Source organism: Callionymus lyra, chromosome 10 (genome assembly GCF_982586985.1).
Source record: "Callionymus lyra chromosome 10, fCalLyr1.hap1.1, whole genome shotgun sequence".
NCBI lineage: Eukaryota > Metazoa > Chordata > Actinopteri > Syngnathiformes > Callionymidae > Callionymus > Callionymus lyra.
This window is the reverse complement of record NC_141827.1, coordinates 27,039,778-27,055,345: the sequence shown is the minus strand read 5'-3', so window position 1 is coordinate 27,055,345 and position 15,568 is coordinate 27,039,778. Positions and strand designations below refer to the sequence as shown.

At 40.5% G+C, this 15,568-nt stretch overlaps 1 protein-coding gene across 5 annotated transcripts in view; it reads right to left on the bottom strand.

The window, feature by feature from the left end:
* anks1ab (ankyrin repeat and sterile alpha motif domain containing 1Ab) overlaps positions 1 to 8,040 on the bottom strand; it is a 37,246-nt gene extending 29,206 nt beyond the window's left edge. The window contains exons 1-2 of one of the 5 annotated variants that reach the window (XM_087800259.1): positions 7,536 to 8,040; positions 6,785 to 6,903 (exon numbers count right to left, since the gene is read on the bottom strand). In XM_087800259.1, coding sequence (XP_087656385.1) covers positions 6,785 to 6,903; positions 7,536 to 7,560 — 144 coding nt within the window. In that variant the 5' untranslated portion in view covers positions 7,561 to 8,040. Of the gene's footprint in view, positions 1 to 6,784; positions 7,086 to 7,535 lie in introns of those variants that run through there. The other 4 variants (XM_087800260.1, XM_087800261.1, XM_087800262.1 and 1 more) reach the window with 4 other exon arrangements.
* Between the last annotated feature and the right edge of the window lie 7,528 nt (positions 8,041 to 15,568).

Here is a 15,568-nt window from a genome sequence, read left to right as displayed (position 1 = left end):
TAACTGTTTCATGAAGAATCCTCAACTGTATCATTATAACTGATTTACTGTATCATGATACCTCATCAACTGTTTTACAAAGCATCATCAACTGTTTCATGAGGCATCATCCACTGTATCATTATAACTGAGTGTCGCCTCAACCATTCCGCTGAACCACATTTGAGTCAATAAAAGGATCATAAATTGCTCTACAGAGCCAGAACCAGGCTAAAACTGTGTGTCTACAAACACACGAGAGAGTGCGCATCTCCGAGACAAGCGGTGACACCAGAGTGGGAGGACAATGAAGTCAAATAAATTGTGCATGCCAAGAGTAATCAATCTGATTTGGGACGACTTGAAGGGAACAAAGCTTTCATAATCGCAGCGGTGTGTCTACAGGATCTGGCTGCTGATGCCTCAGCAACACAATAATAAACCGACACACTTGGCAACCGTGCCTTCATTCTGGAGAGGGATTCAAACAATAGTTGTGAGACGGACCAGCAGATCCTTGTCCCTTTCTCATCTCCAGCTTCTTTGTCGTTCCCTTTCCTGAAGGGCTGCACGGAGAACCTTGAAAATGTGGAGCTAAGCGTTTTCCCCCCGTGGACTGTTGCAGATTGATTCTTCCTGGCCGAGAATCTTAAAATCTTCTGTAGCCAATCTGCTTCTGAGCGTAATGCTGCAGCATTCACGCTCCTCCCGCCAGGTTGTCGAAACGAAAGGAGTCCGTGGTCGACATCGATTTCATTTTGATGAAGCCGCGGGAGCTTCTGTAAACATTATGTTACGCTGCGCTGGAAACATGCGACGGCAGCGAACGCTTGAGTACGTTAATAGCTAACGCTCCGTGGTTGGTTTGAGTTCATCAAATATGACTTAGAGATGTAGCCGAGCTGGAAATCCTTCCTCTCCGTTAATGCGGTGTGTGATTATGTTTTGGCATCGGCCCCACCGATTACGTGTTGAGAATGCAACAAAAACTAAGACGGCGAAGAAAAAAAAAAACCCTTCTGCAGAGTGCAACAAAGCAGGACAAAAATCTTCACATTTTTGACACCGGATGGAGTGAATGCTAAGAAAAGGAGCACTTCTGGAAGCGTGAAATGAGCAGAGAATCGTGGCGAACAAATCATGAGCTCGCAGCTGTATAATGTGTGATCCCTCAGACGCAGCAGTTCTCCCATGATGCTGTGCAAACACTGCAACAGTTGCACCGACACTAACTCTTTTATTAGCAGCTGCTGTTGCAAACTGTTGCATCTGAAACACCAGATTTTTTTCCATAAATCTTTTTTATCTCCACATCAGTCCCGATCATGAAGTTCATATCTATATTATATAAGTTAATGTTAGGAAGAATTAATATATCTATAACTTAGGGGTGACCAAAAAGTTGTTATCTAGCTTCTATTAAGTGTGCGTCTATGACCACTTATCTTATCTTTAAACTTAAATTTGAACGTTAAAATGTTAAATATACTGACACGATTCATGATACACGGATTTGAAAGATTTCTCTAAATAGAATGCGCAAACTACATGAGCGCTTTTAGGCTTATGTCGCAATGAATTCATGGTAAGCTTTAAGCCTAGCCTCAATTTCTCTCAATTCCCTTTTTATCCTCTAAGGCAGTGTTTCCCAACCTAGGGGCAGGTATTGCAAGTGGTCGCAAAATTATTTCCAAAATGGTATTTTTGTGGGAGGGTGGGAAAAAAAAATACACATAATAATGTTTTAAATGTTAAAACTCTTTAAGTTTAAAAGGATATAAAACATTTTGAAATATTCTTTTCATTATATTGTTTTTCCTTCAAGTATTATACATGTGACAAGGAAATGAGAGATAGGAATTTTTGAAGGTGTTGCAACATGTTACAGATGCTGTGTTAGGGACTGTAGAGCTTCCGATTTGTTTCTCCTTTATTGATTTCAGTCCTTTATGTTCAATTTTCGATTAAAATAAGTGCTCTGAGAACGCATTATAATGCATTCGTATTTATGGCGTTGGAGGTGGGCCGCAAAGGTTTTTGAGACTTAAAAGTGGACCCTTATCTGGAAAAGGTTGGGGAACCCTGCTCTAAAGTTTGGTATGTATTAATGATGAGGCTTCATGAAACAGCTGTTGAGATATCACGATACAGTGTCTTCATATTGAAGGCCACTAGATGGCACTATTAGTTTGTAAAATGCCAGGTTTCATTGAAATAGTAGCTCAGAGCCATATGTTATAAAGTAGCAAAAACCATAATTTATTATTATTGTTGTTCAGAAGGAGAAAAAAAAAGTTCCTGATTCAGAAAAACTACATGTCACTCAGAGTTTGTTGTCGATTCATTAACTAGACGGTTAAATTGGCATTACGTTTTTTACCGATAAAACAAAGCCGTTCATGATTAATAATAGGAAGGTGTTCGAACTGGCAACCTTCCTCGCTACTAGAGTCCCAAACACGGTCAACTATGATTTGATTTGTTGGTGTAAGTTTGGAACTTCATCGCAGACTTTTCTTGTTTATTATATCAATGTATGTAACAAAAGAGTTGTAACCAAACCCACAAACTTTCTGGGGAAAAGAAAATGGGGATTGATGACATTTGAACGGATCTGGTCAAATCTAAAAGGGCAGAATATTAAACATTCAGAATGTCTGCCTGACTACTCTGACCTTTCTCTTGTTGCTGACCTACACATCCCATAAATATCCAAAGGTCCATTTGTCTTACAGGGCCAATGACTCGTCTCGATGTTGCTTCGAATCCAGGGGGCGCTTTAGTTAATGAATCAAACATAATAAAGGTTTAATGACTGATAATAAGTTTTGATTAAAATGTGTTAGCTTCATCTTGAGATAAACTTTTGTATCTGGTGTTAATTTTGGGCCCACAATTTGAATTAATAAATCATTAAATTAATAAAAATATATATACATTTAAATGAAGGAAATTATTTCTGAATTTCTTTTTTTTTAACTGCTTTCCAAAAATAACAATGCTATTTTCATAATTATATCTCAAATTTATATCTCAAAACGATATAACATAAAAACTCTGTAATCATGTCACGTATAAATGAGTATCAGTTCAAGAAAGCCAATCTTTGATTTATTCGGTCTTGCTTACAGTTTTTTTGTACTTTGTTAAAAAAAACAAAAAAAACAATTTGAATCAATGCAAAGGAAATTTAAAATTTTTCTCAAAAGTGGTTAAAGTATTTTAATTTCTTGGCAGATTTCTATTTAGATTTTTACTGCTTAGAGGATGAAAAAAATAATTACAAAGGGGAGTATATGGTATTATCTCCATGAAGTGAAAACAATATAGTAATGGAATGGTAACTGCACTTCAAACTTAAGGCCTGTGGGCCATATTCAGTCCATGCAAAAATATTTTTGGCAGGTGAACTAGGTTGAGGCCTATTGACTTAACAACTTTACAACTTCCATGCAATAATTAGTTTATTGCTATTCTATCTTTTCTTTTTTTTTATTAATTTGTTTTATTTTTATTAATCCTTTAAAACAGGATTTTGAAATTCACATTAAACATTTCTGTTTAAAAAATCCATTATATTGAAAAAGTCGATACTAATTTATGCCCTAAAATAAAATAATATTTTCAGGTAATAAATATGAAGGGTTAAACAACTTTCTTCAGTCATCTACAAATCTATTTTGATTTTAGTTTTCAAACTATTTTTGAATCACCATTTTATATTCACATAAAACCAAGGACGATTCATGGACCAATAAGATGACAAAAAAAACTTCTTTTTTTTTAAATCCATCATGTGTTTTCCCATGTTAAGCGATTTACTTCCCGGCCACTATGTAGTATGTTTAGAAATGATGCATAACAACTGTGGTCACCATGACAACAGCGACTTGTGTATCGGACCATGCACCACGTTGACCATTTATCTTATCATGAATTCATAAGAGCCTCCACTGCAATGTGATCACAGCACCTATAATAAAAAGATCAACACGTCGGATATAAGCATTTCTCAACCGGAACGCTTTGTGAATCCATTCACTCTCCCCTCAGAGCAGACCGGTCTCACTTAACCGAGCTCAGCTGTGACAAACGGCTATAACATATAGCCTATAGTGCTAATGCAGCGCTGTGGTCTCTGAAAAAAAGGCATCTACCCTTCGGGCTGAGTTATTTACGGTGGGAGTTTTTTTTCATTTTTTATTCTCAAGCTACATAACCAGGGGATTGAAAATGTAATTGTGTCTTTTCGCCAGCGTTGCAAGATTTAATCCAGTTATGTTACAATGAGAAACATGATGATGATTTTATTGAGTTTCTAAAATAAGTTAGAATAGCTTGAATTAGCTGCTAGAATTAGATTTCTTATATAAAATTCATCAGTGTTATTTAGTATTTAAATTTTGTTTTGTTTCATTTCCAAATTGAATAGTACTTTTTTAAAATTAAATATATTGTTTTTTTCCCAAGTTTGAAAAGTCACAACACAAGTCACGACAAGAGTCACGACAAGAGTCACGACAAGAGTTGAGACAAGAGTCACGACAAGAGTTGAGATAAGAGTTGAGACAAGAGTCGAGACACGAGTCATCAGTCACGAGTCGAAACACAAGAGTCACGACAAGAGTCACGACAAGAGTCACGACAAGAGTCACGACAAGAGTCACGACAAGAGTCACGACAAGAGTCACGACAAGAGTCACGACAAGAGTCACGACAAGAGTCACGACAAGAGTCACGACAAGAGTCACGACAAGAGTCACGACAAGAGTCACGACAAGAGTCACGACAAGAGTCACGACAAGAGTCGAGACAAGAGTCACGACACGAGTCACGACACGAGTCACGACACGAGTCACGACACGAGTCACGACACGAGTCACGACACGAGTCACGACACGAGTCACGACACGAGTCACGACACGAGTCACGACACGAGTCACGACACGAGTCACTACAGAGTTGAGATAAGAGTTGAGACAAGAGTCGAGACACGAGTCATCAGTCACGAGTCGAAACACAAGAGTCACGACAAGAGTCACGACAAGAGTCACGACAAGAGTCACGACAAGAGTCACGACAAGAGTCACGACAAGAGTCACGACAAGAGTCACGACAAGAGTCACGACAAGAGTCACGACAAGAGTCGAGACACGAGTCACGACACGAGTCACGACACGAGTCACGACACGAGTCACGACACGAGTCACGACACGAGTCACGACACGAGTCACGACACGAGTCACGACACGAGTCACGACACGAGTCACGACACGAGTCACGACACGAGTCACGACACGAGTCACGACACGTGTCACGACACGTATCACGACACGAGTCACGACACGAGTCACGACACGAGTCACGACACGAGTCACGACACAAGTCACGACACAAGTCACGACACAAGTCGCGACACAAGTCACGACACAAGTCACGACACAAGTCACGACACAAGTCACGACACAAGTCACGACACAAGTCACAACAAGAGTCATGACAAGAGTCGAGACACAAGTTACGACAAGAGTCACGACACGAGTCACGACACGAGTCACGACATGAGTCACGACACGAGTCACGACACGAGTCACTACACAAGTCACGACACGAGTCACGACACGAGTCACGACACAAGTCACGACACAAGTCACGACACAAGTCACGACACAAGTCACGACACAAGTCACGACACAAGTCACGACACAAGTCACGACACAAGTCACAACAAGAGTCATGACAAGAGTCGAGACACGAGTCACAACCTGAGTCACGACACAAGTCATGACACGAGTCACGACACAAATCACATTACAAGTCACGACACAAGTCATGACACTTGCGTTTCTTGGGGCTGTTGTGTTTGTCACTATGTTGTCTTGGCTTTTTAAAGCATATTTCAACTGTGTATCGTTCTGATCGTTTAAGCGCCTTGTGACCCTGGTCTGATTTTTAATAAAAAGGAAAGTAAAAAATTAATTAATCTAATTAATTGTTGTTTTTTTCACACATACAGTAAAATTTAATTCCAATAATTTAAAAATAAATGTTTTAAATTCAATACAAAAAACGTTGGGATAATAGTGTCATCAGACAATACCTAGAGTACAGAGCGACTTTAATGAACTTCCAGCCAATGGTGTGACAAGCAGATGATCACATGACGACGTAGAAGCACTGGTGCGTCAATTCATGATGGCGGCTTTTTAACGGTGAGATTTCAGCCATTTGCGACTAATGCTAGTTCTACAGCTTGGTGTAAATGTAAGTATTGAATTCAATGATCAATAATTAAGTAATTTCATGCTTAATACAAATAATTTCTATTAAAAAAGAAAAGTTCAAAAAAAGGTTATATTCGTCCATTTATAATGTGATGGCAGCGTTATACTTCCATTGAAATCAAGCGAAGGATATATGACATAAAAAGTGTTCTCTGGTCATCTTCCAGTGGGTCTGCAGTAAATCAGATGATTGAACACACGGGGAGGAGGGGGGGTGAGGTAGTACAGTGGATGAGATAGTATGATTGGAAAAAGCTGAGAAAAAGTTAATGGGTTTCGGTCGCCATTTGTCTTGTTATTGGCGGTCGCCCATTTTTCCCAACTGCATTTGCAGACGGGCTATAAATCCATGAGGGGGTCACACATTTGCGGGGAGGTGAGGGATCGTTGGGTGAAATTAGGGGAAAGAAGAGAAAAGGAAAAGTGCTGAGTGGCAACAACAAAAAAAAAAAAGAAGTCAAGTTGAAGGTTCAAGGGATGAGAGAGCGACAGACGTGCCGAATGGGGGGTTTGTTACTCACCATGAATCGCAGGTCGTCAAAGCCATTGAGCAGGAACTTGCTCTCATACTGCGGCAGCCCCACGTGCTCCAGCCACTCTCCCACCGGCTGGTCCAGGGCTTTACCACAGGCCCCATCTGCTGAGAGAGGGAAGCGCTTCAGCAGGGAGAAGCCGTTCAGCCGGTAGCAGCGGCAGTCAGAGGACGACACATGGCATTGCCACATCATCCTCGGCCGGCAGAGGCAGACCCGAGGGCAGCACCACCGGGCGAGGTGGGGGGGGGGGGAGACAGGGTCCAGGCCAAAAGGAATACGGGGTTGGGGTGGGCTCCCACGGTACGAGGCGGGCACCCTGTTAACTCAAAAAAAAAAAAAAAAAAAAATGGGAGGAGGGTAGGAAGTGCTGCAGGCCCCTGAATGGACTAGCCTAATATACACCCACTGGTGCTAGTGTGACTGACTGAGAGTGTCAGGCGAGGGTGAAGGTAGTGCAGGGGAGGAAGCCCATCTGAAGCTCGACGCCGCTAGTTATGTTGGACCGAGCCACTGTGGCGCCTTCCAACAAACAAGGTTCACTAAACATTCCTTTAGTGAGCAGATGAGCGAGAGACAAGTGCTCGTTCCAAAAGGACTACATCATCTTCAAGTTGCAAGGACTAAACATTGACATTTCATCACTACATGACAGCTGAAACAATCCCCCTAACTTTCTCTAGAATAAGAATCACTTCTCCCCCACAAAAATGAATTGGTCAGGGTTGTCACCACATACTTGGAAAGCTCTGGTTGAGTCCCATGGCTTCATTGGTCAACCTCTTTGAGAGCTAGGGCACGGCTCATGCACGGAAGATAGCAGCATTCTAAAAGTACGGTTGAGGTACTGGTGTTATATTTCCATCACGGTCTACACTGAGGGCATACGTTCTCGAGAACCACGAGCACGGTTAGGTGTGCACATATCGTAAATCCTGCATCAAAAGACAAAAAAAAAAAAAAAAGAAAGGAAAAAAAAACGTTGGCTTAGGATTTCCACAGTGTTATCATTGACAATTCCTCAAATCAAAACTCAAAGGTAAATTCCTTGGTAAAGCTCCGGGGACAAGCCAGGAAAGGTTCGGTGTCCGTGCCGGTGCCAGGGCTCCCGGTGCTCTTCAGCGGGCTGCTGGGCGAGCAACTCCACCGGTGAACCCGCTTCTCATCCCTCAGAGCGATACGATCCAGGGAATCCAGGAGAGAGACGACAAGTGATTCTTCTCTCTACTCTACGGCGGGCATCATCGTCGCCACCAGACCACAGTGTCAGTCCCTGCTCCCACCCCAGCCCACCTGGTTCTCGGGTACAGCGAGCAGCCTGTGTGCTTCGGGCAGAGGTTTTTGCTGCATTCCCTGCCTGTCTGAGACATGCAGTCGGCGCAGATGCGGCGGTTTCTCAACGCGCTACCCTTCCCTGCTCACGGAGGGGGGGGGGGGCAACGAGGGTCCTGGCTTCTTCTTCTGCACAGGAGGATCTAGCCTCAGCCTCTGCTCGCCGCGTCCTCCTCACGTCCACGAGAGGCTTGTGTGCTCTTCCCCCCTCGTCTCATCCCGCCAGATCGCTCAAGCTCTTCCCCTCAACTCCCTCCTCCTCGTTGTCTCTCTCGGCTTTTTCGCTTCCTCTCGGTCTCATAGCCCCATTTTCAGAGTGTGTGTGTGTTCGCACTGCAGGGCTGCCGTATGCTTCCTCATGAAGTGGGGTGCTGCTCCACGTAATCACCTCTCCCTCTCTCCCTCTCTCACCCACTATATCAATCCCACCTCTCCCTCTACCTCCCCCCGTTCACTCTCTATGACTTGCATTCTCCCTCACCCGTCTCGCTCCTTTTTTTCTACAACTCAAACACAAAGACCCCCCCCCCCAAAAAAAAGAAAAACAGTCTCCCATTTTAACCCATCTTTTCTACTCCACCTCACTCTTTCTTTTTACAACACTCTTCCGTCTCAGTCACCTCACGCCACCCCGCATCCCTGCCTCCCTCCTTCACTGCGCTGTTTGGAAATCGCTCTGATCTTGCCAGTGCAGAAAGGACAACCACCATCAGAGGCAAGTAACCGAAAACGCCACAAGAAGGAGAATCTTTCACAGGAGCATTCTTTTTTTTTGGGGGGGGGGGGCTGATTGGAACAAAAGCAGAATGTCAAGTGGAAGGCTATTACCAGACGGCCTTGATTCATTTACATCTTACTTTGATGAGAGGACGAGGAAGGGGAGGGTGGTGGAGGCAGCATCGATTCAAGTCGGCGCGAGTCTCTCGTGCACTGGAGGAGACGGGACTTTTTAAAAGTCCCGTCTCCTCCGCATCTGAGCAATTTATGCAGCATGACAGAGAAGAGTCAAATTCCATTATGTACTACCAGACGCTCATGTCACTCCAACCCTTTTTTAGAGCACAACAACTGCTACTTACAGGCTAAAGCCCCAGATGAAAAGAATAGGCTTATATAAAATTCAGACGGAATTTAGTTACATAAACAACTCGAATGCGGCTCGGACTGATGCAAGTTAGTGTGGCGAGGTTTGACCATATTTTGAATCTTCAAAAGAAGAAGGACATTCTGTGGCAAATTTTTGAGGTGGTTTTTTGGGTCAGATGGAGTGTTTCTCATGCGCTTCTGGATCCCCAAAAATACCAGACGTCTTGAAGAAGAAATGTATGGCCTGTAATAGATATTCAGATTTTTAACAAAATACACAATATTTATATTCCTCTAGTCCAGGGGTGTGCAATTATAATTCTTCAAGGGCCACATTCAATTCCGTGAATGTTGTCAGGGGGCGTAAAGCAAAAAGAAGGACGAGAAAATCCCTCAAAATAGAACATTTGTCATTAGGCCATGACATGTATTAAGCTAAAGAAGCTGCAATTTTATTCTTCTATACATGAGTTTATTCAAAACATTTCTTCAACTAACTTGAAAAAAATGTTTGGAGGGATTAATATATACTCGAAAAAATTATACACAAGAAAGGAGGGAAAAAGTAAATAAGTGTGAAAATGTAAATGAATAATAAATACAAAATACATTCGTTAATGCATTAGATCCATTTATACATGATCATTCTCTGACATTATGAGAGCCACATGTGGCCCCCGCACCGCACTTTGCCCAGGTCTGCTAAATCTTAGGTTGAACATTCTTCAGAATAAGCTGTCTTGAGTCAACATTCAAACTCACACAGAAAGGTCACAAGTTGCCAACCCCCCCTGACCGGGAAGTGAACCGACAACCTTCTTGCTGTGAGGCGATCGCGCCGACCAATACAATTTGGAAAGCCAGGAATGTCGTTCAGAATATCACGATGAAGAGTGTGCGCCTCTTCCGAGCGAGCAATCTGTGATCGTGACAATAGCAGATCTTAAGGGATGTAATCAAGATGGATCGAGGAATTTACCATAAAGACAATAGTCGTGAAGGGAAGATGGAGTATGCGCTACACAAACTCAAAACCCCTGACAATTGAAGGATTTTAGTTTACAAGGACAGGCCATACAAAGGACATGTCGAGGTAAAAGGGGACGTATGGTCATGTTCAGGTCACAGGTCATTTATACCAATTATTTTATGCTAATATTCTTACTTTGTGGTGTCAGTACAGAATGAGAACTACTTCCAAAAAAATCTTTTGATTTAAATAAATACAGATGCCAGTGTTTGGTGTACGATCCTTATGTTGAATTATACAGAGATTTCACAGAAAGTTTAAAATGTAAAATTTATAAAGGCATTAGTTGAAAGTTGATGATTATTTATTTATGTCGAGAAGGATATTTTTTTTCTTTGTAGAATTTGTTTTATATTGCTTAAGAATCCCTCACACATCCAGAATGTTACCAATGAATAACCTGCTCGGCAAAGGTTAGACAGAGAGTCATGGGAGAGGAAATTCTCAACCTCAGTTTTATTATTATTTCTTATTTAGGTTATTTTAGAGGTCAAAAGTTATTGGGAAATCCAGTTATTTGTATTTTTTTTAATCTAAAATTGTCTTAACATAGAAAAAACTCACAGAATAACTGCCTGATATTTAAAAGGTCAATAATCTTGGTTCACTGTCACAGATAACTTTTAAAAATAAACATTTTTCCAGCCATAATATAAAAAAATAAATCAGACATACTTACTATAGCTAAAATGTAGATGTTGTCATTGATCAGCAGCACCGTCAGTGTTACACATACACAAGAAGAATTCTAGCGATACACAACGAAGAGATTGTAAACATACGTTTTTTTAAAGCATTTCTTCTTGCACGTCTCTGTCGAGTCGGACTCATCCCATCTGTTCTGTGCTGGCGTCATCTTTCATGTCTAGATGTCAACCTTTGACAGTTTAACTGTTGTGATGGACGCAGTCACAGAACCTTAAACAAAGATATACCACGACAGGTAGAAGTGAAGCATGATGAGTCATCAGCACCTGAAGAAGAGCCATTCGCACTTTTTTCCATAACCTTGATGTATATTCTGGGACCTACCTAAAAGAGATCGGTTAAGATCTCTGGGCTTCTTTTATAAAAAAAAAAAAAATCAAAGATTGTCGCCATTCTGGGGAGAATCTAGTTTGCATCCCTTAATTATACTCATAGTTCTTAAACCCAATGTGAACCCTCGACCCATTGATGACACAAGGGTTAAGGCCAGTTTTAATCTCAACACTACATGTAGACTCACACTCATACAGACCTTTGGTCTCAGTCTTGGTTTTGTTCTCATTGAATTTTGGTCTTTATTGACGACACGTGGACTAACAATAAATGAAAGATAACTGCCTTCACTTCTCTCTTTTAAATACATTTATTTTTATTTATTTATCTAATTATTTTTAAACGCTTGTAGTTGACAGGCACACTGCCACCTAGTGGCATTTTAATTATTTCAAATGCTAAAAAAGAGTGTTTCATTTAAAGAAAATATTAATTGGATTTTTTTCCTGGTAAAAAATGTGTAATCTTAATTATTTTAAACTAATGTTGAGATTTTGGATGAGAAAATTCTGACACAAAAGCGTTGACAAAAGACATCAAAAGAGTTATACTTTCAAAATACGTAAAACATTGCAGGTTTATTCATTATTCTAAGACTCCGCTGGTGTATCGATCGAAGCCGCTCTGTAATTGGCCGCCCGTCTTTGACTTTCTACCTTAATGATTGGGTGAAAAGGCCAGGCCACGTCTCCCTGACCTGTCAGTCATCCGCAAGGCCACGCTCCATCATTTGTTACGAGGGCGGGAGGCAATAACAGGTTCGCGGAGGCACGTGGCTGCGATGATGGACGGGGTGGTGGGGGAGGCCAGTGAGGGGGGGGGGGAGCTGATAAGAGGAGGAGGAGAGGCTAAGATAAGATGGTAATAGCAAAGAAAAGAGGGATCGAAGTGGACTAATTATGATTCACGGTGATATCCCGCAACCTCATCCTGCGGTCTCCTCTTTCACTGCAACATACCATCAGCTCCGTCTCCCAATTACTTCCCTTCATTTGAAGATATCAACACCTCCCGCAGAAGCAGGAACTAATTACCGGACGAGTATCTTTTGCTCGTCCACGAGGGGGAACTGGGTCACTTTCTTATCCATTCCAAACAGGCCAGACTGTCACATCCACGTGGGCGGGCCCCGGCTCTCCACACCTGGCTACCGGCGGCACCCAGAGGGCCCATTTAGAGAGGAAGCGCCGGAGTTGTTGCGGGATAAAGATGTGCCTCTTTATCTGGTGCAGGAGAGAAGCAGCAGCTTCTTGTCAACACACCCGTGCGCCGGAGAAAATGAGCTGCAAAGCTGAATTAATTCAGGGAAAGTGAAGGCGGGTTCCTTCTCTTTGAACGTCGGCGTGTGCACGAACTGATGCCTGGTGTGTGCCGTTCAGTAGCTACCTCTTCACTGCCTCTCCCTGTTTAAGCTCATTTACTCAGTGTCCTCATAGAACACTTCCACGGCGTGTGATGGGAACACGACACACAAGTGATGAAGATTATTTGAACTGCCTGTTTGGTTTCAAGTGTCCTTCTGTCCATTGATTATTATCCTGGAGATTTTCTGATCATACATGCTTGAGATGTTGTTAAAAATGTAACTTTTTTGTATTTTTCTTTTTTTTTTACATTGATCTCTCTTTCATTGTAAGGTGTAAGAAATTAATTTAGAAATAATATATTATTTTTATGTAAAAGTCAAACCAGTTTTACATTTTCTTCGGTTCAATATATGTTAAAATTCAAATGATCAAAGAAACAAACAATAAAGAAAGTCAAAATATCATCGGCATTTTCCATTTAAACCTTGTGTTATCTCAGGGTCATGGTGAACCGAAGGCACAAGAACAAATGTGTTTATGGTATCCCTTGTGTTACCTCTAGAACCTAAAATAGCACAAGGGTTAAAACATTTGTTTTGATGATTGATTTACCTTTATTTTAGATGACAAACTATTAGGTTCACTCAAATATTGTTATTAATTTTATTTAATAGGTGAAATAATGTAACATTTATTATCAGATTAAAGTCGTATATATACACACTTTATATTACTTTTTTTAAAATTTTTTTATAAATATACGACCTTTTGATCTTATAATAACATATACAACTGGAATCTGATTAAAATTCCAAAAATATATTTTTGTGGCCATAATACACATTTTATTTTAACTTAGACTGAATGAAATGTGTGTTTTTAAAAAAAAAATAAAACATTATTTTCCTTTTTTTGTTTAATAAAAGTCAAATTATCAAAGAAATGAACAATAAAAGAAGTCTAATTATCATCATCATATTCCGTAACGATCCATAACTCCATGATTATCACTATGATGGAAATATGTTCAATGTTTTTACTTTTACTTTATATGATGGTGTATTAGGTTCACTCAAATATATATATATTTTTAAATAAAGATGACATTTTTCAAAATATAATTGAAGATTTAAAAAATTAAATAATACATTAAGCTGAAATGTGCAGCTTCTTTGAGGAATAAAGAGCACATGTCTCCTTCAGAAACCTCCTCCACTGAGTTTATATGCGAGAGGGAACCTTGTTAAACAGTGCAGGACCTTCATCTAAATATACCTGGTGTTCCTCTCTAGATGCATCTCTAGATTACACAACCCCTCGTGATGCCGGGCACCTTATGGCGGATCTCTATGGAGGTGAGTTTACACTGTATCAACCTCAGGAGCGTTATCTAAACAAACAGAGCTGCAGACAGCTGGATCTTCCATCTGCACAGCCTGGAGGACGCTCGATGAGGCGTGGTGTCGACTCCAGCTCAATTGAGAAACACTGTATCTCCAATAAATCCGTGCAAAGATTCCATTCAGATGTTCGCTCTTCCGAATTATTTTGCTCACGAGTGGATACAGTAGCTGTCGAAGTGTAGATCAATTGGGAAATATGAGAGTAAAGATAAAGAGAAGTTGATTTATTTTCAACTTTTACCATCTTGGTTGTTTAATTTCTGGTCCAGCTCTGATCTGTTTGACCTAAACTCCACAAATTAGGTGACAATTAGCTTCATTTTCAAACATTTGCAACAACATTTGTTACATCTCTGTCGACTTAACCACTAGGTTTTTATTGAGATCAAGTGTATTTGGAACAACGCACGTCCATAACTGCCACGTCGCTCTTGGAAGAATCGGAGGAACTATGTTTGACAACTGACAATCAGATTATGAAAAGATTGTTAGAGCGAAATCATTCAGTGTCCACAAACATCATTCAGAAGGTGGAAATTAACTTTCAAATTAAGAGCATGGCATCAGAGTTTGTCTTATAATCCCTCATAATCTCGGTCATACTCTCTACTGTTTAAAAAACCCGTTTGTTATTTGTTTATTCCTTATTTTGTGCAATATCTATTTATTGTTAAAACAAGATTTTCACAGAGTTAATATGTTTCAGATGATTTAAAATGTCAGGTTTAATAAGCGATACATTAATACTTTCCATAAGTTACGATCAATTACTGCCTTATATCTCTTTCATTGGATGTGGACGACTATCCCAGAAAATACTTTTACATTTTAATAAAGATTTTAGATAAATTCAATTTAAACACAATATTGTAGCCATGTCGTGTATATGTCATTGACAAAGACGACAGGTTTATGATGCTGTAAATCAAAAACTAAGTTACGATCAATCTCAACCTCAGTTCCCTGCTTGAGCAGGTGGACTACTATCGCACAAGAAGTCATTTAAATTAAATATAGAATTTAAAAGAACGTAATAATTTAAATCTGATCCGTCAACATCAGAGATGACAGGTTTATGATGCAATACCAGGCATGGCGGCGAAGGCGTCAGACTTTTAAATCGTCTCAATCGACATTAAAAAAATCGACATTTTTTTTACCTAGCACTTCATGACATTCAAATCTCACTCTTGTCATTTGGAACTTGGCAGCCCCGGAAATCCGGATGTCACTGTCACTGCTTTATAATCTTTGGCTCTGATCTACTTATTCAACGGAACCGGACATCATCTTCTGACTGAGAGTGACATCTAGTTCTTAAAAATAAAGAACCAGTATCATGAATACATCATCAACTGTTTCATGAAGCCTCACCAACACACCACTAGCTTCAAGCCTCTAGAGCGTAATAAAGAGATTTACTTGCTTTTCGGACCAGGACCAAGTTTTACTTTCAAAAAACAAATTAAGAAGGTTAAAAAACAGATTTCGTTGTACCCTTGAGCAATGCTTCAAACAGGCAGACAAAAAACTTTCATCCTATAGAGATTATACCTTATTACAGGTCTAAAAT